Source organism: Myotis myotis, unplaced genomic scaffold, assembly GCF_014108235.1.
Source record: "Myotis myotis isolate mMyoMyo1 unplaced genomic scaffold, mMyoMyo1.p scaffold_m19_p_8, whole genome shotgun sequence".
In the NCBI taxonomy this organism is placed as follows: Eukaryota; Metazoa; Chordata; class Mammalia; order Chiroptera; family Vespertilionidae; genus Myotis; species Myotis myotis.
Window position 1 is genome coordinate 33735214 of NW_023416390.1, and position 22877 is coordinate 33758090.

The 22877-nt window shown below is 51.8% G+C and overlaps 1 protein-coding gene across 8 annotated transcripts in view; it reads left to right on the forward strand.

Moving 5' to 3' along the window:
- AGAP1 (ArfGAP with GTPase domain, ankyrin repeat and PH domain 1) overlaps nucleotides 1-22877 on the forward strand; it is a 413197-nt gene that overhangs the window by 145178 nt on the left and 245142 nt on the right. For all 8 annotated transcript variants that reach the window (XM_036318654.1, XM_036318655.1, XM_036318656.1 and 5 more), the window contains 3 exons: nucleotides 8619-8704; nucleotides 10239-10380; nucleotides 12219-12353. In XM_036318654.1, coding sequence (XP_036174547.1) covers nucleotides 8619-8704; nucleotides 10239-10380; nucleotides 12219-12353 — 363 coding nt within the window. The remainder of the gene's footprint in view (nucleotides 1-8618; nucleotides 8705-10238; nucleotides 10381-12218; nucleotides 12354-22877) is intronic.

The following is a 22877-nucleotide window of genomic DNA, read 5'->3' on the forward strand; positions in this document are numbered from 1 at the left end:
CACAGCCCGGGAGCCTGTGACTGCAAAGTGGTTGCCATTCTTGTTGAGGGCATTCCTGTCGCTCAGAGCCCGTGCGTGCTTTACAGGGAAGCTGCGTGCGGAATGTTCTGGAGTTGGAATGGACGTGTCTCTGCACAGGTTTATGGAGAGCATGGGAGCCGTGGCATCCCCTCCCAGGGGTGCAGGAGCTAGAAGCCGATTATGGCCCAGCCCCAGCTGTGAGTCGTGAGTCGTCAGCTCTGCCTTTGGAGACCAAGGGTCAGGTTAGCCACAGCTGATGGTGGTGTTTCGGGCACCAGGCCAAGGGGGTTGGACTTTGAGCTGGGAGACCTTTCCATTTCCTGGTGTTTTTACTACCTTCTAACGTATGCGCCTTCCTCTTACAACTGCCGGAGCGGTCACCTGCCTCCAGCCACACATGGGCAGCGACTTTAGATGAAAAACACGTTGCTGGTGGTGGGGCTGGGTGACCCGTCCGTCCACATAGCTCCTCGGAGCTCCCTGCGGCTTCTCACGTCTGCACAGGGCTATTCTTTTGATTTAATTAACGTGTAAATGCCCTCTAGTGTTCCTCTGACCAAACCAGGGCCCTTTAGATTGCTGGGAGGGGTGGTGAGGGCCTTCCTGCTTCAGGGTTCTCGCTCTCAGAACCCTCTCGTGTGACCTCCCGACCTTCGCCGGAGCACACTTTCATCAGATCGAGTTTGGCGGGATCTCAGAGGGTAATATTTGCTGTGTTTTAGTTGTGTGAGTTTGGTTGGTATTTTATTCCTGTGGCAAAGAGAGCTCATTCACACAATTTAGGTCATTTTAAAGACACAATTTAAATGACAACAGATTTAAATGTTATGTGTGTTTTTTAACTAGTGAATTAACAAGGCAAAAGTAGGTAACTCAGTAGGGAGCTTTTGATTCCTTGAATGTCATCCAGAGTCAAGTTTTTGTACAGGCAAGTATGTTTTTAATTTTGTGTGTGTGTGAGAGAGAGACATGTATGCGGGTGGAGTCCTGGAGCTGCCACAGGTGACCACAAACTGGCAGCTAAAACAACAGGCTGTGTTCCCTCCCAGTGCCGGGGCCAGGAGTCTCGGTGCAGGCGGACAGGTTGGTCCTCCCGGGCTCTGAGGGGGATCTGCTCCCTGCCTCTCTCCCGGCTTCTGCGGGCAGCCGGCGGCTGTTGGTGTCCTTGGTCTGTACACACATCACTCCAGTCTCTGCCTCAGCCGCCAGGTGGCCTTGTTTCTGGTCCAAATGTCCCTCTTCTCACCAGGACACCAGGACTGGAGGTAGGGCCACCCTCCTTTACTAGGACGTCTGTCATCTTAACTTGATCACCTCTGCAAAGACCCTGTTTCTAAATAAGGTCACATCAGGTGTTGGGGGTTTGGACTGGAACATAACTTTTTTGTGATAAAATTAAACCCACACCGTGTGCGTATCGTGCACATGCAGTGTTTCAACAAGCTGCTCTCACAGCGTGAAGTTGCCCCGTTGCCTCTCGGCGGCCAGGCCGTGCTGCGATCTCACTGCTGGCTTCTTGGAGGTCACACGCATTCCGTTCGTTTACGTGTGACCTTCACGCCTCTGATGGGATTTCACAGCTGCCACTCACTCCTCGGCCATCAGTGCCCTGCTCATGGCTGCCAATTAGAATTGTGAGTGGCGTTTGGCGTGTAATCCGAGTTTCCGTCTCATGTGCTTAGTATTCACCCTGTTACAGCGACCACCACTCGGCTTTTAACTCTCTCCCTTGAAGGAGGAAAGAAAGGCAGGCCGTTCAGTACTGTGGGAATTTGCACAAGGACCCGCCTGAGACACTTCCCCCGCCGGCCAGGAGGCTGAGTCCTGTCCCGGGGACATTGCTCTGTGATTCCTTTTCTCTCAGAGCGGCTGATGGGGCCCAGCTCAGGGTTGCAGAGCCGCTTGGGTGGAAGGACCTGGAGCCCAGGAGGCGGAGCCCCAGCCAGTGCCTCCCGGGTGGTGGGGAAGGGAGAGGCCCACTGGCTCCCTGGTGGTTGAGTGGGAGATTTGAAGGTTGGCAGTGACAAACTTAAGGATGTCCATAGAGCTTCCTGCGGCTCTGGAATTAACTACTGGCAGCCACTTTTACAAGGAACCTGAGCTATGAAATGGGTGACAGTGCCAGGATGAAGTCAGACTGGTTGAGAAACTTCTTCATCGGGTCTGGAGCAAACCCTCCTCCAGGTGTGGGCGTGGCAGGCGTGGTAGGGGCCTGCCTGCCACGGAGGTCCGGGAGCGAGGGTCAGCAGGGTCGCTGCTGCTGCGGCCACAGAAGGGCTTTGCTGAGGGGCTTTCGCCAGGTGTGACCGAGGAGCAGCTGTCCCTGACATTCCCAGGTCCTGTGAGCTGAACCCGGCAGGATTCCTTCCTGCAGTGAGTGGATCTTCAGCTTCTCATAGGCTCTCAAGCAACTCACATTTGTGAACAAAAATCTCCCTCCCGGGCCCTGGCAGCCCCAAATTTGTCTAGGCCAGCGGCCAGCAGGTTCCTGGCTGAGAGCCTGGGAATGGGTGACATGCCAGCCTGAAGGCTGCGATGGCCCTCCTCTCACCTCCAGGAGGGTGGTCCTTCATCGCACGGTGACCTGTGAGCTGTCTCTTTCATTCCAGTTCTTTCCAGCAGGGAGCACACAGGTGAGGCAGCAACCTGGAGCTTCCTACCCCCACCCTGAACGGAAAACACTACCTTACAGCTGGGAATTTCAGCCCCGCACCACCCATACGACAAATATAACAGACTAAGAGTCCAAAGAGCGTAGGCAAAGAATGAAAGCTGGGTCTTCCACGCGGAGTGGAGTGGAGGGAGGAGAAGCCAGCCTCCTTCCCAGTTGGGAGACGCCTGGGAAGTTCTCCCTGCAGAATCATTGGAGACAGTTAGAGGGAAACCCGAATGTCTGCTATTTGGGAAAAGTTTTAGGGGAAAAATGAAATGTTAGATACTAAGACGAATGATTACTGTCAGGTAAGGAAAATGGTTGAATCAATAATAGAACCCCTCTCGTTCTGTAAAGGTTTTCCGATAGGAGCCCCCCACGTCCTGGCGAGCAGTAACTGCATGGTGACATGTCCCCAAGGTCATTGCTGACCTGACATGCCACACGCCAGTCGCTGTCATTACACAGGCGCCTGCTTGTCACTCACGAGAAGCTGGGCTGTGTCAGGGAGCTGGTCTGTGCCATGTCTGAGGTTTAAAAGGCCAGCGTGGAGCTGCCAGCCTCCCAGCTTCCGGGAGGTGGGTTCTGGTTTCCACAGTGTGTCCCTGACTCAGCCCATCCCACGTGCCCGTCTCTCAGTGAGTGTGTAACACACTTGCCAGTGCACGCTGGACGTTACTGTGATACAGGCTCTGAAACACTTGCTAGTGTGTAGCTATTTTCAAAATCCCGCGTCCTCTGGGGGCACGCGGCAGGGTTGTTTGGGAAGCCACACCCCTTTTCCTGGTGGATGGTGCAGTGTCTTCCTTTCTTATTTTACTTAGATGTGGGTTAAATGAAGTCCCGGAGACCCTGGCCTGCTCAGGAAGTCCCCACGTCACCACAGGCACAGCCCGAGTGGCACCACGCAGCACATAGCAGTCACCACACATTAGGCCCTCCTGTTAGTATAGATTATAGAGTCACTTAAAAAAAAATCAGTGTAAGTTAAAAAAAAAGTTGGCAGAGGAAATGAAATCTGATCAGTTAAATTTTACAAACTAAAATGTTACCGATAAAATTTGTCCCCAGGGTGAAAATAACATGCGGTCCAACATTTTTTTTAAATGTCACCATACAAACTGTCTCCAAAATCTCAATGTTAGTAAGTTACTGACTCGAGTATATTTGTCAAAGTAGAAAGAGTAAAATTCATTTAAAAAAATTTCTGGCACATTTGTAATTAAGATTTTTTATATTCTCTTAGGGAGAAATGAAAAAGGTTCTTGGTTCTTTTCAATGTAGCCCTCTCATTCCACTTGTCCTAAACCAGGGGTCCTCAAACTTTTTAAACAGGGGGCCAGTTCACTGTCCCTCAGACCGTTGGAGGGCCGGACTATAGTTTAAAAAAAAACTGAACAAATTCCTATGCACACTGCACATATCTTATTTTGAAGTAAAAAAACAAAACGGGAACAAATACAATATTTGTATTTGCCTATGGCCTGCGGGCCGTAGTTTGAGGACCCCTGTCCTAAACAATTAGGAAGCAATACATTTTGCAGACATTCTTTCTGTTTCATCATGGGCTGCGTCAGGAAGAAGAAAATTTTAGGCAAATGTTGAAAAGGTTTTCGTGGACGGGAATCTAACCTGTGAGGCAGGAGACCCAGTACCAGAGCCGGGCAACCTGAGGCCTGTTTGCACCTGAGGGAAGGATCGCGGCTGGTTGACCACAACTGATCAGACGCTAGAAGAATGCTCCTCCCACTGTTTATGGAAAAGGGAAATAGTACTAGAGTTTGAAACGCAAGGCAAATTTTCGTTCTTTGTTTTTGCATGGAAAACTAAAGTTGAATGGTTAAAAAAAGTGAAATAAAGTGACAGGCGGGTGAATTTCTTTATACTTCCCTACACACAGGGATGAGTTGGGAGCTGGAGACAGTCAGCCCCCTGCTGGGCTGTGAGTGGAGTAAGGACAAGACGGGCCTGTGTTCTCGATGTCCCCCTCTGGGCACTGGGCAGCCACACGCAGGCTGTGGGCTCCGTGGCACCATGTTCTGCTGTGCAGAAACGCTCAGGAGAGAGGCGGGCAGGCGGCAGCACGGGTGGACCTGGGCCTTCCCTGCTGCGAGCTGGCCCGGGGCCTCGGCCCGTGTCCCACGGATCTTCGTGGTCTGCCCAGGCGATCTGGGTGGTGATGGTGGCCAGGAAGAGTGGAGGTGATGGGGAAGAAATGCAAACTAGTGAAGGCTCGCTGTTATCACATCCATCTCTGTTGCTTGCAGAATGTTAATGATACGTTAATAGCTTTCAGTCCAATTAGCCAAAATGATAGAAGCAGAAATGTCAAACATCTGTGGCAGTGTTTACTCTAAGCTTTTTTCCCCCTCTTTGGAATAGGAAAATTCCGTCTGCTCCTTCCCCCCTTAAAGCAGAATGACAACACAGATGGGGCACCGATGCCTCTCTGTGCAGACGCCCTTGCATACAGGGCTCCGTGTAGCTCTGCCCGTCTACGCTGAGCTCCCGGGGGCTGGGAACCCAGCCGTTCCCTTAACTCCAGCCTCCCAAACCCCACGCTGGTTCCCAGGCCCAAGGCCAGGAATCGGAACAGTAACCCTGAAAGTTTCAGGGTAATTGGTTACAGTAGATTACAAGGGACACCCTTGATTTAAGTCTTTCTAAAAGATGTTTCTACCCTTCCTGTGTGCTGGTCACAACACACGTGTGTCCACAGCCCCTTCTTGGGAGGTATGTCCAGTTTGACCTCTCACCCACGTGGTGAAGAAATGAAGACTGTGGCTCACGTCGAAGGCGAGCTCAAGGGCATCCACGGTGACTAGGGCAGTTGTCAGGGAACCCCAACGACCTGCCTTCGGGTGAAGCAGAAATGTGATGCACTGAGCGTGAGGTGGAGTTCAGACCAGGGCGCACTGAGGCGAGCGAGTCGCTTCCGCTGTCAGTGGGGCGATCCAGCCCAGCGTCGCTCGGCTCTGTCCAGCACGTTGCCTGCTTACCCCCGGTGACCTCACCACGCCTTTGGCAGGAGCAGATCTAAGTGAAAGGGGGCCTCCCTCGTCCCTCCTCATTGAGATGTCATCACCGGGACAGAGCCCTGTGCTTGCCCCTGCCTGCCTCGCCCCCTGCGCACCTGTATGCAGGTGTGTGAGCCAGACGTGTCGATGTCTTCTGGAGCGGAGGTCGGGGACACTTTCCAACATAAGATTATCCCTGAAGGCACTTAATGGTAATGGTATGTGGCCGTCAGAGCAGGTGGAACACCATTTACGTAACACTTACAGCGTGGGCCCTGGGCCAGGCTGCACCTTATATGCTGGGAATACGAAGTTGGGTGAAAGAGCCTGCAGGAAGGTAACGAATTTGGGTTATAAAACAGGCAGTTGTCAGATCTGCCTTAAAAATGAAACTGGGTGTCGAGTCGAGTCGGGTGGTGCCCTCTAAGACGTTGGTAGAATGATTGGTTGGCTGGGGTGAGACGCAGGGCTTGCGTGGAGGACCAGCCTGGTGCCCGCTCCCTTTCCCCTGAGGCTTTCCCTCTGGTTCTGAGGTCGGCTGCAGAAAACGAATTTTAAATTCTTTCACTCACCGGTGAGACCATGTTTCTCCAGCGCCCAGCTGCCCCTGTTGGGTGAGCCCGCTGCAGTCTCACTTGACACGTTTATTACTTTTACTGGTCACATTCTCACTTCCTCACAACCTGGGTGCTGAAGCTCCTGGCTGACTTCTATCTAATTACTGAACTTTTGGGTTCATGGCAAATGGGTATGAGAATTTCATTTTGGTTTTGTTGATGCACATACTAGTATAATACCTGAAAAAATTATACAAGCCAATTGCAAGTGGCTGATGCTTGCGAGTGTAAAATATTGAAAAGATACACTGTATCCTGGGGGGGGGGGGGGCGTGGTGAAGAGGTGATTTTAAAATTGGAAGGGGCCTTACAGATGTCAAAAAGAATGGCCTCTCCTTACAGAGGCAATGAAAATTAGGTCTGAAGTTCTTGGCTAAAGGTTGCAAAGCCAGAGACTATAGCAAGCACAAGGGGAGAGAAAGAAAGAGACAGGGAGAGGAGAAGAGCGAGAGCGAGAGCGAGAGAGAGAGAGAGAGAGAGAGAGAGAGAGAGAACGCACACGAGCACACGCCCTGGGTGAATGCATAGAAAGAGCAGAAACTTGTAACCAATCGGAGGATGTATTAGTTTCCCGGGGCTGCTGGAACGAGTACCACCTGCTGGGGGCAGTGAAACATAAGTGTATCCTCAGTTCTGGAGGCCAGAAGCCCAGGAGCTAGGAGTGGGCAGCACCAGGGTCCTTGTAGAGCTGGCCCCGCGTCAGTGTCCTATGGCTGTGCCGGGGTGTGGAGGAGGGGGTGTGGGGTGGGGGCTTCTGTCCTGTGCCAGCAGCCTCGCTAGGAGGGCGTGCTATCTCCTTCCCCCTCGAGGAGCCAGCGATTTGGGGGTGATTGGTCACTGCATACCCTCCTGCAGCGGGAAGTGCAGGGGCTGGTCTGCATCCAGGTGCGGACAGTCTGCTCCACCCCCTCAGATGTGTCTTATTCTGGCTCCTCTGGGCAGACTGCCCTTGTTTGGTGACAGTGACGGAGAGCAACCTGAGATACTGTTTCCTCTGAATGTTGGAAAGTTGTCTTCGGTTTTCTTATTGAGCAAACTGACCCCAGTAAAGCAAGTGTGTTTTCCCTGTCACGTTGCTGCCCCCGGAGGTGTGTGGGAGTGGGTGCGCGTGTGCTGGCGCAGAACGTCAGTTCCGCCGGCTTCCCGGGTGCTGGAGTGCCCCAGACCCCCACAGGCCCAGGCACTGGGGTGGGAGGACCCTCGTTGGGCCACTGGTGGAGCGAAATGTGGCTCGGGCGGCAGAGGACCCGGCGTGCGGGCTCTGGGTCGGTGGGAGGTCCTGCCAGCTGGCCCTCCAGTGAGCGGTTACCTGGGGTTTCGATGCAGTTTCTGGAAGGAACTGCACGTGGAGCAGGACTGATGGGTTCCTCACTCAGAAACAGAATCCAGAACCCGGCGAGGGTCACCTGGAGTGAACTCGGCTCAGTCTCAGAAGGCGGTTCATCTTTGGAGGTGCAGAGGGGCCAGGGACCCAGAGTGGGGGTCTCTCCTGCTGTCCAGGGGGCGCCTGGCAGCCCAGTCCGGGGCGGTGCTGGGAGACGCTGGTGGCAGTGGCGTGCCCCCCACCTGGGCATTCGAGGGGCTCAGATGTCTAGGACAGCCCTTGCCACCTCTGTGTGCCCCCCTCCCCCCGTCCACAGGGGTTCCTGGTGGCTCTCACTAACCCCGCGTGTCCTAACCCTCTGTCGCCGCTGCTCTGCTGTCTGCTGTGCGGAGCTGCCATCAGTAGCTGCTGTCTAACCGTGTGTAGTAGTCGGCACCCCCACCGTGAACTGTGACTGCGGAAGCACCATCCCCATGATGTTCTGTGTTCCCACCAAGAACTGGGTTTCTCTTGAGGAGAATACAGGTTCTCAGCCCCCAAATTTGTCAGCATGTTGTACACGAGGCGCCCGGGGGGCCTCACGGATTCGTTTGTTTGGCAGACTGAGCAAGAGAAGGACAGCTGTAGCGCTCTCTTCTGAACTCTGTGCCTCAGTGTCCCCAGCGAGCGGGAATCCCTGGATTTACGCACAAAGCCTGCACTTAAATTCCACCCTCCGCGGCCACGAGCCCCCCTGGCCTGGCACGAGGCTGTGCGTTCCGACAGACATGAACGCGGGCTCTTTAAGACAAACACTTAAATCTGAGCTCAGTTCGTTCAAAACCCAGTGGTTGCTGGAGGCAGATCCGAAACCCACTCCTAAAGGCTCAGAGTTGCCTCCGGGGCGGCAGCCTCGAGTGTATTTTTCCACAAGCGAAGCCCACGTCTGTCTGCCCTCTGCACGCTCGCTCTTTCCTGCGTAACGAGGTTTTTTGTGTGTGTGGCAGGTGGCAGATTCAAGAAAGAGATTGTTGTTGACGGACAGAGCTATCTGCTGCTGATTAGAGATGAAGGGGGCCCCCCCGAGGCCCAGGTGAGTATCACATGCCAGGGGCTCACCGGCCCTCATTCACCTGTTTCTGGCTACAGTTCTGATTCCTGGAGTCGGAACTGGACTGAGAAATCTGCCCAGCGAGCTCAGGAAAAGGGGAGAGGAGCCCATGAGAGTGTTTTCTGTGATGGCGGTTCTTCTCATTTCTAAGACACTAATTCTGTTCCTCCTTCAGATAAAATCCCAGAGGGGGGCCAGTCTGTGCAGCCAGTTGTCACTTTCCGAGTTGTTCAGGAAGGAAAAGCACACTGTGCGCTGACCTGCCAGCGCCGTTGTTTGACCTCTGGAAACGTCTGTGTTCTCCCCCACCCTCTACCCCCACCCGAGCCAGCCCCCTGGCAACTGGGTGCAGGCGGAAAGTTCCTTCAACGGTGGGCGTCATAGAAATAGGAAAGCCCGTGTGTGGAAAACCTTTCTTCCATGTACTTCATCTCCAGTTCAGCATTTTCCTTACATGAGCTGGGCACCTACTGTGAGCTGAACCTGGTAACTGGGGGAGTGCCCACCTGGGTCAGCTCTAGCTCTCCAGGTGCCCGGGGAGGCTGCCCAAGCATTCCCATCCGATGCCCTGAGGTATCGCCGAGGCCGGACCTGGTGATAGGGCACAGCCCCAGTGGCCTGCCTGCCGATGGCGCCAGCACCGGGGTGGGGAGGACCGGGACCCCGGAGGTCTCCGTCGTCGCCTCTGGCCATGAGAATGTGTCCACTCGGTTTCCCCAGGGACCAGTCGTCAAATGAGGTCACACTTCCTTCAGAAACCTTAGCCTAGAAGCTGACCCTAAAGATTGCTACTTCGGGAGGTATCACGATGGACCCTTTCAAAGTTATGGCCAGAGTTTTGTACAAAATTAGGCAGAGTGTGCGTAAAGATTCAAGGGAGAAAAGTATTCTCTGGCTCCCATTCCTGGGCACGTGTGAGCTGTGTGAGCACAGTTTCCTTTTCATGGTTTCACGGCGTTTACATTGTCTACCCGCTGACCACGGCGTCGTGAATGGACTCCCGAGGCTGTGGCCACGAGGGCATCTGAGGGCGGTGCGGGAACCGCTCTCTTTTTGGTAGTTGGTAGTAGGTAGGGGAAGCTGCGGGGTGACCGGGAACAGCGCCACCTGCTGGTGCTGGGCAGTCAGGACGCACCTGGAGAGAATGGGGCGTGATCTGCACTTCTCTGCAGGGAGGTCCAGACAGTGGCAGCTTAGGTCTTGGGGGTGAGGCTGGTCCCAGGGACTTGAGGCACTGAGGTGCTCCTGCCGTGCGGAAGCTGACGGCCCTACCCCCTTCCACACAGGGAGAAGGAAATGTTCTCAAGGTAGAGAAGGGAGGGGGTGACTCTGTCCAGTCCTGGTGTTTCCTCAGGCCTGTCTCACAATTCTTTGTTCCTAAGGTCTTGTTCTCACTTAATTTTATATTTATTATTTGAAGATGACACTGTGCAGACGCAGCCCTTCCTCCACCCTCCCCCCCCCACCCCCCCACCTCCTCACTCAACTCTGCCTCCTCCCCTTCTTCTCTCCCTAGTTTGCCATGTGGGTGGACGCTGTCATATTTGTCTTCAGCTTGGAGGATGAAATCAGCTTCCAGACAGTTTACCACTACTACAGTCGGATGGCCAGCTACCGGAGCACGAGCGAGATCCCGCTGGTGCTGGTGGGAACCCAGGGTGAGTGGCGTCGGCGCACAGATCGTGGTTAAAGCATTGGGGCAGTGGCCCTGGCCGCTGTGGCTCAGTTGGTTGAGCATGGTCCCATGTACCAAAAGGTCACAGTTTCGGCTCCCAGTCAAGGCACCTGCCTAGGTTGTGTGTTTGATCCCCAGTAGGGGCATGCAAGAGGCAGCTGATCGATGTTTCTCTCTCTCACGCTCCGTCTCTCTCTAAAATCATAAAAACATATTTTTTAAAAATAAGGATTTTAGCAGTGGAGCAGTGAGTGTATTCATGGTCTGTGTGTTTGGTGTGGGGCAACTTCAAAGTGGTTTAAAGAAGAAACAATTTCCTGCTGAAGGCTCACTTTTTACAGCTTCATGGAGAGCACTTCTGACCCCTGCTCTTTTTAAAGCATATTTCTAAATGGCAAGTGGTGGAATAAGCGAAATCTTCAGGTGGGGAAATTCAACCTAAAACCCAATAGGAGAGAAGTTCTTTATGCGTAGAGTGCCCTCTAGTGGTCAACAGGAAACAGGGCATGCCGGTTAAAAGTCCTTGGTCTGTTATGTACAGAATTGGCACATTTGAGTTGATGGCTTGACAATTCTTAATGTTTTAGGGTGAGTAGCTCATCTAAAGCAGTTCCTGCTTAAAGCTTCTTAAAGATGAAGCGATTCATTTCCAATAAGCGCCCCTTCCTGCAGCCTGCCCAGGGTATTTCTGAGCAAAGTCAGGCTCTGTGGGCGTCTCCTCACCAGCTGCCCAAGTTCAGGGGGTCGCGTTGAGGACTCACGTGCCTTTTTGCTGGAGGCTCACTAGGACAGGGAGTGGGTGAGCTTTCAATGGGGCCAAAGGTTCTATCTGAGTGGTGCCTTACCTTACACATCAGTGTTCACGTGGTCAGGAGCAGAGGGGAGAGTCAGCCCCAGCATCTGGACCCCTCAGGTCTGGAGGTGGGGGATGGGAAAGATGAGCTAAGTTCCTTCCTTAACGGCTGCTGTGGGGCTCAGCCGGCGTGGGAGGAGGCTGGAGCATGGGTCCTCTCTCCGGGAGAGTCGGGGCATGTGGACCTCATTTCTGGATGAGGTGATTGTGATGTTTGCTAAGCAGGTCTTTTTTCAAGGCTTGCAGATTAAATTGGTCTGAGGGAGAGCATTGCGCATCGTGCTGCAGCGTTGAGGGCAGGGTGGCCAGGCCCCCTTCTGTTGGTGACAGCACATCTCGGAAGACGAGTGGGACAAAAAGGAGTTCCCTGACCTCCTCATCCCACCCCGTCCCACTCAGCCCCCAGCAGCGCCCTGCGTCTGTCTCATTCCTCATCTTTATTGTTTTCTCCTCCCTCCCCAGCCGACTTGGATACCCCCCTGGGAGTGTGGGGTTTTGCCTGCTGTGTAAACTGGGCTGTCTGTGCCTGGAACCGGATCAGACTCCCACGGAGGCTGCGAGCATGGTGCTGGTGGGCACCGAGGGACCTGCTGGTGTGCAGGATGCTTTCAGCACGTGCTTTGTGCATCAGCAGGTCACGTACAGACAGCAACCCTGGGGCTCTCCCTGTTTCAGATCTTTTCCTCTGGGGCCACATTTAACTCCCACTCCTTCTCCTGGTCTTTCTGGGCAGTCCTTTATTCCATTCAGAAGCAGGATCCCCGGAAACAGACTTCTGCTAGTGACGACTAGTCTAGCGTGTGAGATGATGATTGCGGGGGTAGACTGTATTTTAAAAACTCCAGGTTCGGAAAAGGATCCTGTCCCTACAGGGAAGGTGCGGGTTTTGGCTACTCGGTGATCTTAGGTTGTGGCAGGAATTGCAGCCGCGTGTGGTCACCGTGTCGCTATGCATTTGTCTGTTCCAGACGCCATCAGTTCCACCAACCCGCGGGTCATCGACGACTCCCGGGCGCGGAAGCTCTCCAGCGACCTGAAGCGGTGCACATACTACGAGACGTGTGCCACGTACGGCCTGAACGTGGAGAGGGTCTTTCAGGACGGTGAGTGCCCGCCGTGCACACGGCGCCGCTTCCCACACAGCAGCCGCGTCCACGCGGGGCAGAGTCCTCTGACGTGTGGGCAGGGGGGCGAGTCTGAGCTCCGCATTCCAGGGGCGATGCCAGTTCTGTGCCGCTCCAAGTGGCACCTTCGTGTGATGGGACAAAACCCCTCCTCTGACCTCTGAAGCCACCCTGCAGCCGATTCAATGTCACATCACGGGGCCGCGTGGTGCTCGGGATGAAACGCTTCTCGAACTGTTTGTGCACACGGTGGTCACGGTTACGCGTGGCGCCGTTTCTTCTGCACCGCGGTTCACAGTCCCAGTTCACGCCCATCTCTCCAAAAGGTTTAGGTACTTCATGTTAGTCTTTGAGGAGAATAAGCTGAAAGAAATAAGAGCCCAGTTTGGGCAAAAAAACAAAAACAAAAACACACACTCAGACTCAGGGTGGGGCTGCATGAAGTTTAGGAATGGTCTCTGTGATGGGGTTCATTGTTGAACTCCTGCCTTCAGGGACGGCCACAGGCCAGAGAGGACGGTGTCCTGGGAGGGAGCGTGCCATACCCGAGGGGTGACTGCTTACGTAGATAATTGTAATGCCATTTGTGAGGTGGGAGAGGGGACTGATGGCAGGAGGGAAGGGTGGCCTATCGCCTGGAGGGTTCTAGAAGGTCGGGGTAAGGTGACTGACTCATGGTTGAAGACCTGGGAGAAAGATGTTCCCATCATCTGTCCCATATCTTTCTGTCCCCCCCTCCTTTTTTAATATTGATTTCAGAGAGAGGAAGGGAGAGGGATAGAAACATCAATAATGAGAATCATTGATCAGCTGCCTCCTGCACGCCCCCTACTGGAGGTGGAACCCACAACAGATGGGCATGTGCTTTGGGAATCAAACCGTGACCTCCTGGTTCATAGGGCTACCTACGCTCAACCACTGAGCAACACTGGCCAGGCCATCTGTCCCGTTCCAGATGGGACTCCTAGGAAATAACCCCTGGGTCCCCTCCCTTCTGGTTTAAATCCTCGGTGGCAGCCCCACCTCCCTGTCCCGCAGCTGTGATGCCATGGGGCTGGGGCAGAGCGGGCAGGCGGGCGTGGTGTCTTCAGAGGCTGCCCGAGCCGCCCAGAGGTCACAGAGGCTTTGTTCTGCACCAGTCCTGGCGGAGACCTGCTAATATTAGTAAAATTGGGGGTAACTTCCCCCAAACCGGGACTGTATGCTTTTCTTTCCAATGTCCAAATTAGTGTTCAGATGAAATTGAAGGAATACCACTCTGTAGTAGCATTTTATTAAATTTCAGAGATCGAGTCCCTCACATTTACATGGGCCTCCTCAGGCCATTCCCAGGGCCTCTGGGGGGGCAAACCCCCAATTAAAACCTGTGGCCGCACGTGCAGGGCCGCACTGCACTGGTGGCTCCGAGAGCGTCAGCCAGCTGGGCAGCACTGGACACAGAGGCGCGTGGGCTTCTTCAGGTCCCGACAGGCAGGGTCACCATTCACATCGCGGAGCCCAGACCCTCTGAACGTTCAGGTGAAATGTCAGTGAAGGGTCCCCACTAGGCCCAGGGCCAGGTCCAGCCAGCTGCCTGCTCCTGTCAACAGACTTCTCTCCGAATCATCGATCGGCTGCCTCCTGCACACCCCACTCTGGGGATCGAGCCCGCAACCCGGGCATGTGCCCTGACCAGGAATCGAGCCGTAACTTTCCGGTTCCTAGGTCAGTGCTCAACCACTGAGTCATACCGGCCAAGCAGTAAGTTTTAAAAATAAAATTGAGGTTACTTAGCACATTTCATATGGTAATTATATAGCATATGTGTGTGTATATATATTTTTAATTAAATCATGGACTCTGTAATTGTTAGTCGAAGTAGTTGCTAACCGAGTGGGGACCATCCTCAGCACTTCACATCATTAACAGGAACTGTCCATTTTCATTACAAGGAGAAGACTTGTCAAGTTTAGAGTTAGACATCGAGGCTCAGAAAAGTTACGTCGCTTGACCAAAGGCGCTGCGCCTGGATTAGATCCCGTCTTGGGACCCTGAGCCTAGAGCCTTAACCGTGTAGTCATTAGTGGACGCAACCCCGGTCCTGCCGCCGGGGGGGAGGCCTGGGCAGGGGGATGGCCCCGGGCGCTGCTCACTGTCCACGCGCAGACTCAGTACGTGGCTCTCTCCTTGGACTTTCTGGCCTCCTGTATGCCCTGGCACTTTTATTTATTTCCGTTTTATGTGTTTGCTTTTCAGAAAGAGAAGATAAAGAAAAAATGTAGTATTCCTATGTAACATTTAGCTTATCAATAGAAGAAGGAAACAGGCCTGGGGCGTTACATATTCAATCCCAGCCGCCCCACAGGCTGAGCGCCCAGTCGGCTGGCCACCTGGGTTTGTTTTTTAAGTGACCAGGGACTGGATTCTTTACTTCTTTAACCTTTGACTTCTTGTGCCCTGAAACTGAAAGTAAATTGTGAAAATAATAGGAAAACAGAACATCTGTTTCCTTTGCTTCATTCGTGTGGTGGTCAAATGGCTATTGGGAGGTTCTCTGTTAGCAGTAAGCATGTCAGGAGGCAGGGAAGTAGGTTGGTTCATTTGTTCGTTCATTCATTCATTCATTCATTCATTCATTCATTCATTCCCAATTTGAGCACCAGCCTTCCAGCTCTGGTTAGGGATGGGGATGCAATGGGAAGCCTTGGTGACATGGAAGCCCATAGGGGACGAACCTGGGACAGTCACCCAGAACTGTAGACTGCCCCCTGGCTGCGGAGGGGAGGGCTGGGCTGGGGCAGGTGGTACCCAGGTCCCTGGGAGCCTCACGTGCTCCATCTGGAGGAGGATGGTGGACTTGCCGTGGTCTTCGTGACGGAGCGTGCGGGATTTTCGTTCCTGCAGTTGGGTTTCGGAAATTGTGAATTTAAGTCTTTTCAAATGCTGTTACCTGCCAGTGCGTGTCTGCAGCCTGCTCTGCCGTGGGTGACAGTGGCGCGCAGTGGGCTTTGGTGAGTGTGGTGACTGTCACGGAGTCCTCATCTCGTTCTCTAAGGACGAGGGAGAGTCCCTGTTTTTGTTTGTTTGTTTTGACATTTTATTGACGATATCCAGTGGACCCCCTATGTTCTGGGGTATTTTTTAACAAATGTTTAACTATAGTATCTGACTTTCATGTGATAGTTTAGTCAAGATCCTGCATAAGGAAGAGTGGTTTCCTCTCATACAGAATGAGCACAGCTAGGTGGTGCACAAACACTTGTGTTAAATTTCTGATCAAGGAAACTGTAAGCCCCACCCTTCTTCCTCCGTCCCTCCCTCCCTACCTCCCTCTCCCAGAGGGAGCTAATACAGACTTATCTGAATTGCAAACAGTTTCATTTTATGTGTGGATTGTTCTATTATGCATCCCAATGTGAGTTGTTTTGTATGCAGAATTTAAAACTCTTGTATATATATTTTAAAATTCTAGTCATTTGTTAAATATCAAGTCAAAGCATCCTGTTTAACGAAGGCAAACCCCCACTAAAGCTTTAATCAGTTACCTTCCCAGCTTGTATTCATTGTATTCATAGGACGATAAGAAAACTTACATCAACATTTTGCTCTGACAGTAATTGTGAGAACAAGTCAAGCAAGATCGTTGTAAGCCGCCCTGGCCTGGTGGCTTAGTTGGTTGGAGTGTCGTCCTGTGTATCAAAGGGCTGTGGGCTCAATTCCCAGTCAGGACACATACCTGAGTTGAGGGTTCAACACCCATGGGGCTATGTACAGGAGGCAGCCGATTGATGTTTTTCTCTCTCTCAAATCAATAAACATATCCCCAGGTAAGGATTAAAAAAAATCTGTATAAGCCAAAATCTACATAAATTACAAATTACTGTGTGTCCCTTAATTCTCCCCAAAACTGTAGGTTTTAGTCACTTGTTTGTCAGGGATAAGTGGATAGACTGGCGATCTCATATGGGAGACCTTTCCGTCTTACGTACACTTGGGTGGGAAGCTGGGCCGAGGCATTTAAAGGGCTGTGTCTGCCGATTGCTAATGCTGTGTGTGTGGTCCTGGTGGGTGGTGTCCCTGACAGTCCTCCCGCTCTAGGCCCTTCACCCTGCTCTTCACAGGTGCTGCAGTTAACATTCTGGAAAGCACTTTCTCTGGAAGCCATTCACTCCTGCCTGGGGACGGCTCACCTGGGCATGAACCACCCATGCTGGGGGTTGAGCCAGGAGGGGTCTCGTGACTTGCCCAAGGTCATGCGGTACTTGCCCAACGTCACGCAGTACATCAGGAGCCTGAGTTAGCTTTCCATCCTCTGCTTCCACAGATTGAAATCCTGATGTACAAAGAGTCTCATTTCACATACGACGTCTGCGGCTCTCGGTCCTAATTACAGAGTGTCCAGGACGAGGTGGCTGTGCTGATGAGCCTAGTTTGTGCAGCCTAATTGCCTGTGTTAGCGCATCATTAAGTGGAAGCCGTCTCCTGGGATTGCTCCCTATGCCGTGCGCTCGCCTGCTGCTTGCTTGCTGACACCACAGCCTTTTGTCTGTGCTGGTCGGGGGTCTGTGGGTCGCCCCGTCCGTTCTCTCCTGGGTCCGGCTTCATTTTAAGTGTTGGGGGGGCCTGTTTCGTTATTTGCTTTTGTTGCTCTTGTGTTGCTGTTTTTCTCTTCATTGTGTTAGAGATTAGATTGGAGCCAATTTGTTTTTATATTTACATGTTTATTTTTTCCCAAAGGAGTGCTTCCAAAATCAGATTTTTCGTGTTTAAAAGTGTGTACATTGGGCATTTAATATATGTTGAAAAGTGAGCCAGTGAGCCCAGTGTCTGTTATACATTTTTTTTTTAATTTTTGCTGCAAATCTTTGTTGTTTCATTTGGTCCAATGCATGGGAGAGGGCTTCAGGGTGGTTAAAAGAATGGCTAATAGTTTCGGGGAGAGGCTCAGGCAAAAGCCAGACTCAGGGTGCATAGGGGCCCCTTAAAGGCCTCTGGGCTCCAAAGGCTTCTGGTCCTGCTTGAGGGTGAGCCTTTTGAAGAGATACTCACCCAGCCCAGCCTGGGGCCGCAGCCTGCCGAGGTGAGTCAGGTGTGGTCCATCTTCTTGATGAGTTTCACCTCCTCATCCAGGAAGTCAGAGATGAGGATTTGCGTGGGTAGGAACCAGGGCAGGCAACTCCAAGAGGGCCTGGTTCAGGTTCTTCTCCAAGGCCAGGGTGGCCTCCATGGGTTCTGAGTTTTGCTCACTCACCTTGGGAGGCTCCAGCACATTCTGAAAGAGAATGGGGCCACTGCACTGGTTTTGCAACTTTAAGAGATGCTCAGCGCCCTTGCACTTCTCCACCAGCTCCCGGACGAAGTGGTCCACGCCCTCCAGAGCCGCATCCTCCCGGGTTGAAACAGAAGCCCAGAGAGAGGTAGGTGTGGGAGGCCTGCAGATTTAGGGTGGCCAGGCAGGTGACCGCAGCCTCCACCTGGGTGGAATAATTCTGACGAATTTGGGAGCTCATGGTTGTGGGGCAATAAGGAGTTAAGGTAGGAAACACCCTGTGTGTGGGCTGGTCCCGGAGGTGGTTCTGCAGGTGGTGACTGGGTGAGACGCAGGAGAGTGGCGGAGGCTGGAAGAACGGGCGTCCTTGGGTCTGTTCCATCCAAACACTGTTGAAGCAAGAGACACATGCGGGACCGCCCAGCGCACTGCCTTACATATTGTTTTTATCATTTGTCATTATGACTAGTGTTTACATTGCCGTTTAAGGGCTTATGATGGCAGCGAGTGTGTCCTCGCGAGGCCCGATGTACAGCTGGGAGACATGTTCTTCCAGACGCTTGCTTCCTGACGTCACATCACACTGCTGGTGCCAGCCCAGCGTGTCCTTTTCCTACCACTGTCCGTCCGTCTGTGCCCTCGTGTCACCCTGTCCACCAGCTCCACCGTCTTGTGTTGAAAAGTCACGCATGTAGGACCTCAGGGACAGACAGGCAGTTGGCATGACAGGGTGACAGGTTCAGCTGCTGAAATCACACTTCATTGAGGGGTTAATGTGTCAGCGCTTTCTAAGAACGGCACTGACCCAAGGCTCGGGTAGCGCCTCGATGGAGCGGCTAGCGGCGGTGGTGAAAGGAGACTCTCTCCTGTTCCCTGAAGTTCACTGGCTGAGTCCGTGAGGCGGCCGTGACCCTGGCTAGGTGGCGGCCCTGCTGTCGTCAGTAACCTCAGTGTCACTGGCCGTCGTCGCCTGGTGGCTTCTGACAAGGTCGAATCCCATGAAATGAGATCTGCAGGCTGCCGCCAGGAGCCCCTCTGGCCCGCGCTCAGCCTCCCTCAGTGGACTGCTGCCTGTCAGGTGCTCACAGGGGCAGACTCCCAGAGCGGCGGGCGGGCTTCCTGAGGAAGGATGCGTGGGCTCGGTGGGTCTTTCTGTCTGTGCTGGAGCCCTGGGTTATGTCTGGGTGGGAGCGTGCATGGCTGGTTGATAGTGATTACTTTTATAAAACCGGATGTCCGTGCCCCTGTTACGGTGCATTCGCAAATTCGCTTTATTTCTTACCCTGAGAAGCTTCACCTGTAATGGGGTTAAATCACAAATTAAAATAATGACTTAATACCAGACCTAAAATACAAACTTTTGGTGTAGTAAGCCATATATTCAGGGTTTAAAAAGAAAGGGGGAGAGAGGGCCGGGGACAAAAACTATTGAGTTAATTTTTTTGTTCAATTAGTTTGAGTTTACCATCCGGGAGCTACAAACACACGTGTACGGTGCTGAGCACGTGGCACATTCACCTGCGCCCGGACTTCAGACACGCAGCACGTCGGGAACGGGAATGGGAACGGGGCTACCACAGCGGCGTTTCTGGACTGATTTTGGAATTGGTTTGTGGTAGGGATCCTGGGGATCCTGGTGGTTTCAATGTCATTGATTTGTCACAAGTAAGAAACCAGCCTGTTCATTCGTCAGAGGTCTTTGTCCGGAAGTTGCCCCTTTAAGACTTTATTTCTTTTCCTTTGAACTGCTCGGTGGACCCAGAGGCTGGACTTGCAAAGACGAATTACCTCCTTAGAATACCAGTTGATTTGCTTAAAATGACTCATCGGTAAAGGGATTACCTGAGTGGTCAGTGTGGTCTGCTCCGCGGCCTGCAGCTGCTGCCTTAGCAGTGAAAGTGGGTCATCCCTCACCAGTGGGTGACCCTGTGGAAGGAACCATTGCAAGGGAAGGCCTTTTGGTTCGTTCAGAATTAACATAGGAAGAGGTCTTCTCACATCTAGATAAAGATTGATGTCATTACGGACGAGACAAGCAGTAGTGGCTTATTTCATAATGCGGAGGACGAGGGTGTTAATAGCAGCTTGGGTGCTTTCTGGCATTTCTTACCCGAGTCGGGTTTTTCATGCTGTGCTGCTCTTACGGGGAACGCCTGGATGCTCCTGTTTGGGCGCAGAGGGCCTGCGTTAACTCTCACGCTGCCGACGCCAGGCCATCAGGCACACTGTTAGTAAGGGCCCTCGGTTTCGATTTGCATGTTGACTCCTATCTTTGGCTGAGAATTAATTTTATTGATGACATAGAAAATGGTTTTTTTAGCACTTTCCTGCGCGGCGGCCTCCTCGCCGCGTTTGGCCCCAGGACTCCTCCTAACGACGTTAGCCAGCTTGAATTAGCTCCACGTGTCATTAATGCATACAAATGGCTTTTATTTTTGTTCATAATCTGCTCATAATGCCACGGCTTTGTGCTCTCACTAATGTTTTTAAAATGATGAAACGGCTGTGTACTCGCTGACCTGTTTAACCCTTCACAGAGTTCCCGACCAAAAGAATATGAAAATATGACTTAACTAGGATAGAAGTAGTTGCCCTCTCTTGCTGTCAGTTTCAAAGTCTTCTCTTTATTTTATGACTTTTCCCCTTATAGAATGGGGACATAGCCAGGCTGTGACCTGCACTCGCTGAGGAAGTTCCCCTACCTCCTGGGCCAGCACCAGGAGCTCCGTCGGTGGCAGGGCAGGACAGGAACCCTCCAGGAGGCTGGCTTTCGAGGAAGGAGCTTTACCTCAGAGACTCTGGCATATATGTATATATATGACACTAACAATCTTATCGGCCCTGAATTAGGGAAAAGTAAACTGTGAAGAGTATATTGCAAACTTGTTTGTCTAAAAGAAAAACAGACTGTGAAAACTTTGATGAGTAAGTTGGATTTTGTGAGATTTGCCAAAGAAAAGAGTTAAAGGATATGAAATGTGGAAATAAAAACCGCCCAGCGGCTGTTACTGTTAAGGCCCAGCATGTGTGCGCGCCCATGTGCGGGCACTCATGTGTTTTAAGAAATGGATTGCGGGGCACTGGAATGTTTTACATCCTGCTTTTCCAGATAGTGTTTCTACAGTACAATAGCTTATCTTTGCATTGCATTCTGTTGAGTGAAAATAACAATTTTTGGCCCAGTCTTCTACTAGACAGTGAATGTTTTCCCCTATTTATTTATTTGTTTTAGGAAGAGTGCTTTAGTGGATGGCTCTTTACCTAAAGCTGGTCTTCAGGGTACACCTCTGGGGGCAGGGGGGACCGCTGGCTGGTGAGGGACACAGCCTCACAGCATTTGTCCTTGCCGAGTGCCTTCCGGGGGGCCTGGTTGCCTTCTATGCGCTGGCCACCCTGGGGGTTTTCACTTTGTATATTTAGGTGCTCCTGCATTGGGTGCATATAGGTTTACCAGGGTTATATCCTCTTGTTGGATCAGTCCCGTTAGTATTATGTAGTGACCTTTGTTGTCTCCTGTGATGGCCTTCGTTTTAAGTCTATTTTGTCGGATGTGAGTATTGCTACTCCAGTTTTTTTTTTCTTTTCCATTTGCATGGAAAAAGTTTTTTCCATCCCTTCACTCTCTTCCTGTGTGTGTCTTTTGTTCTGAGGTGGGTCTCTTATAGACAGCATATAGTTGGGTCATGTTTTTGTATCCATTCAGCTACACTATGCCTTTTGATTGGAGCATTTAATCCATTTACATTTAGGGTTATTATTGATAGGTACTTATTTATTGCCATTTTAATTCTGTATGCCTAGATTTTTCTCTCTGTTTCTCATTACAGCAGTCCCTTTAGCATTTCTTGTAATGTTGACTTGATATCTTCATATTAAAAACTTTTCACTTGCACAGCCAGCATGGCTCAATGGCTGAGCATTGACTTATGAACCAGGAGGTCATGATTCGATTCCCGGTCAGGGCACATGCCCGGGTTCGATCCCCAGTGTGGGTCGTGCAGGAGGCAGCCAATGATTCTCTCTCATCATTGATGTTTCTCTCTCCCTCTCCTTCCTCTCTGAAATCAATAAAAATATATTTAAAAAAATAAAACCCGATAGTGAACGAAAGTGCTCCTTTAAGTCACAATTATTTTTAATAAAATATAAGGCACCTTAATACTTAGCGTTTGGGGGTGAAATGCAATCCTGTAATCAATGTAAAATTATTTCCAAAAGGCTGTTTGACAAAAATGCATCTCCCAGACTGTTCTCTTCATGTAACAGCCTGTGTGGAAAATAGATCTGAGATTCAGTTTGCTTTCAGGTACCCGAGTTTGTAAGTTAGTGAGCTGCCACTAGGGGGCACTGAAAGCGCGCATAGGATGATTCTCACTGGCATATTTTTCCTTTTGCTGTCACTATGGGGAATACAGACGTAATAAAACTCACTGGCTCAGGAGATCAGTTAGACCTGTGATAAGATGTGCCCACAAAGCGTGTGAAGTTCCTGGATCAGCAGAACATGAATGCAGAGGTGAAGAAGGTTCTTTCTTTTTTAAAAAAATATATTTTATTGATTTTTTACAGAGAGGAAGGGGAGGGATAGAGAGTTAGAAACATTGATCAGCTGCCTCCTGCACACCCCCTACTGGGGATGTGCCCACAACCAAGGTACATGCCCTTGACCGGAATCAAACCTGGGACCTTCAGTTCACAGGCCGACGCTCTATCCACTGAGCCAAACCAGTTAGGACGAAGATTCATTGGAATGGGGAGAACACAGTAAAAAGAGATGAAATGATATATTCTGTTTAACTACCAGTCCCTTCCTCCCATTTGCTTTGCATGTAATGTTACAGAAGAATCACAGGAAATTTGGCAAAAGATGCGCCTTTCGAAAATGGAGCATAATAACCAGGCTCATTATGTAGCCTGTCCTCTTTTAAATGAACCCACTGAGAGTCCCGTCGGCCTGAGCAGCGGCCCAGGCCCCTTACTTCAGGGCCTGCATCTTTGCTCCGAAGGCAGGTGGGCGCAGGCCTCCCGCCGACACCTGGGCTGTGTGGGGTGGCTGGGTGGAGGCATTGCCACAGCCTCTCTGCCCAGCTGTACCCCTTCTTGTGTGGGGGCCCAGGTGCCTTCTGGTAGTTTAGAGACCAGGAGATGAATGCCGAATCACACTGTCCCGGGCAGAGGGAAGGGAGCTGATCAGGTTTACAATGGCCGGGAGGTGTCCAGGCCCTCCAGACAGTTAGCAGCTGCCCCTCCGTGAG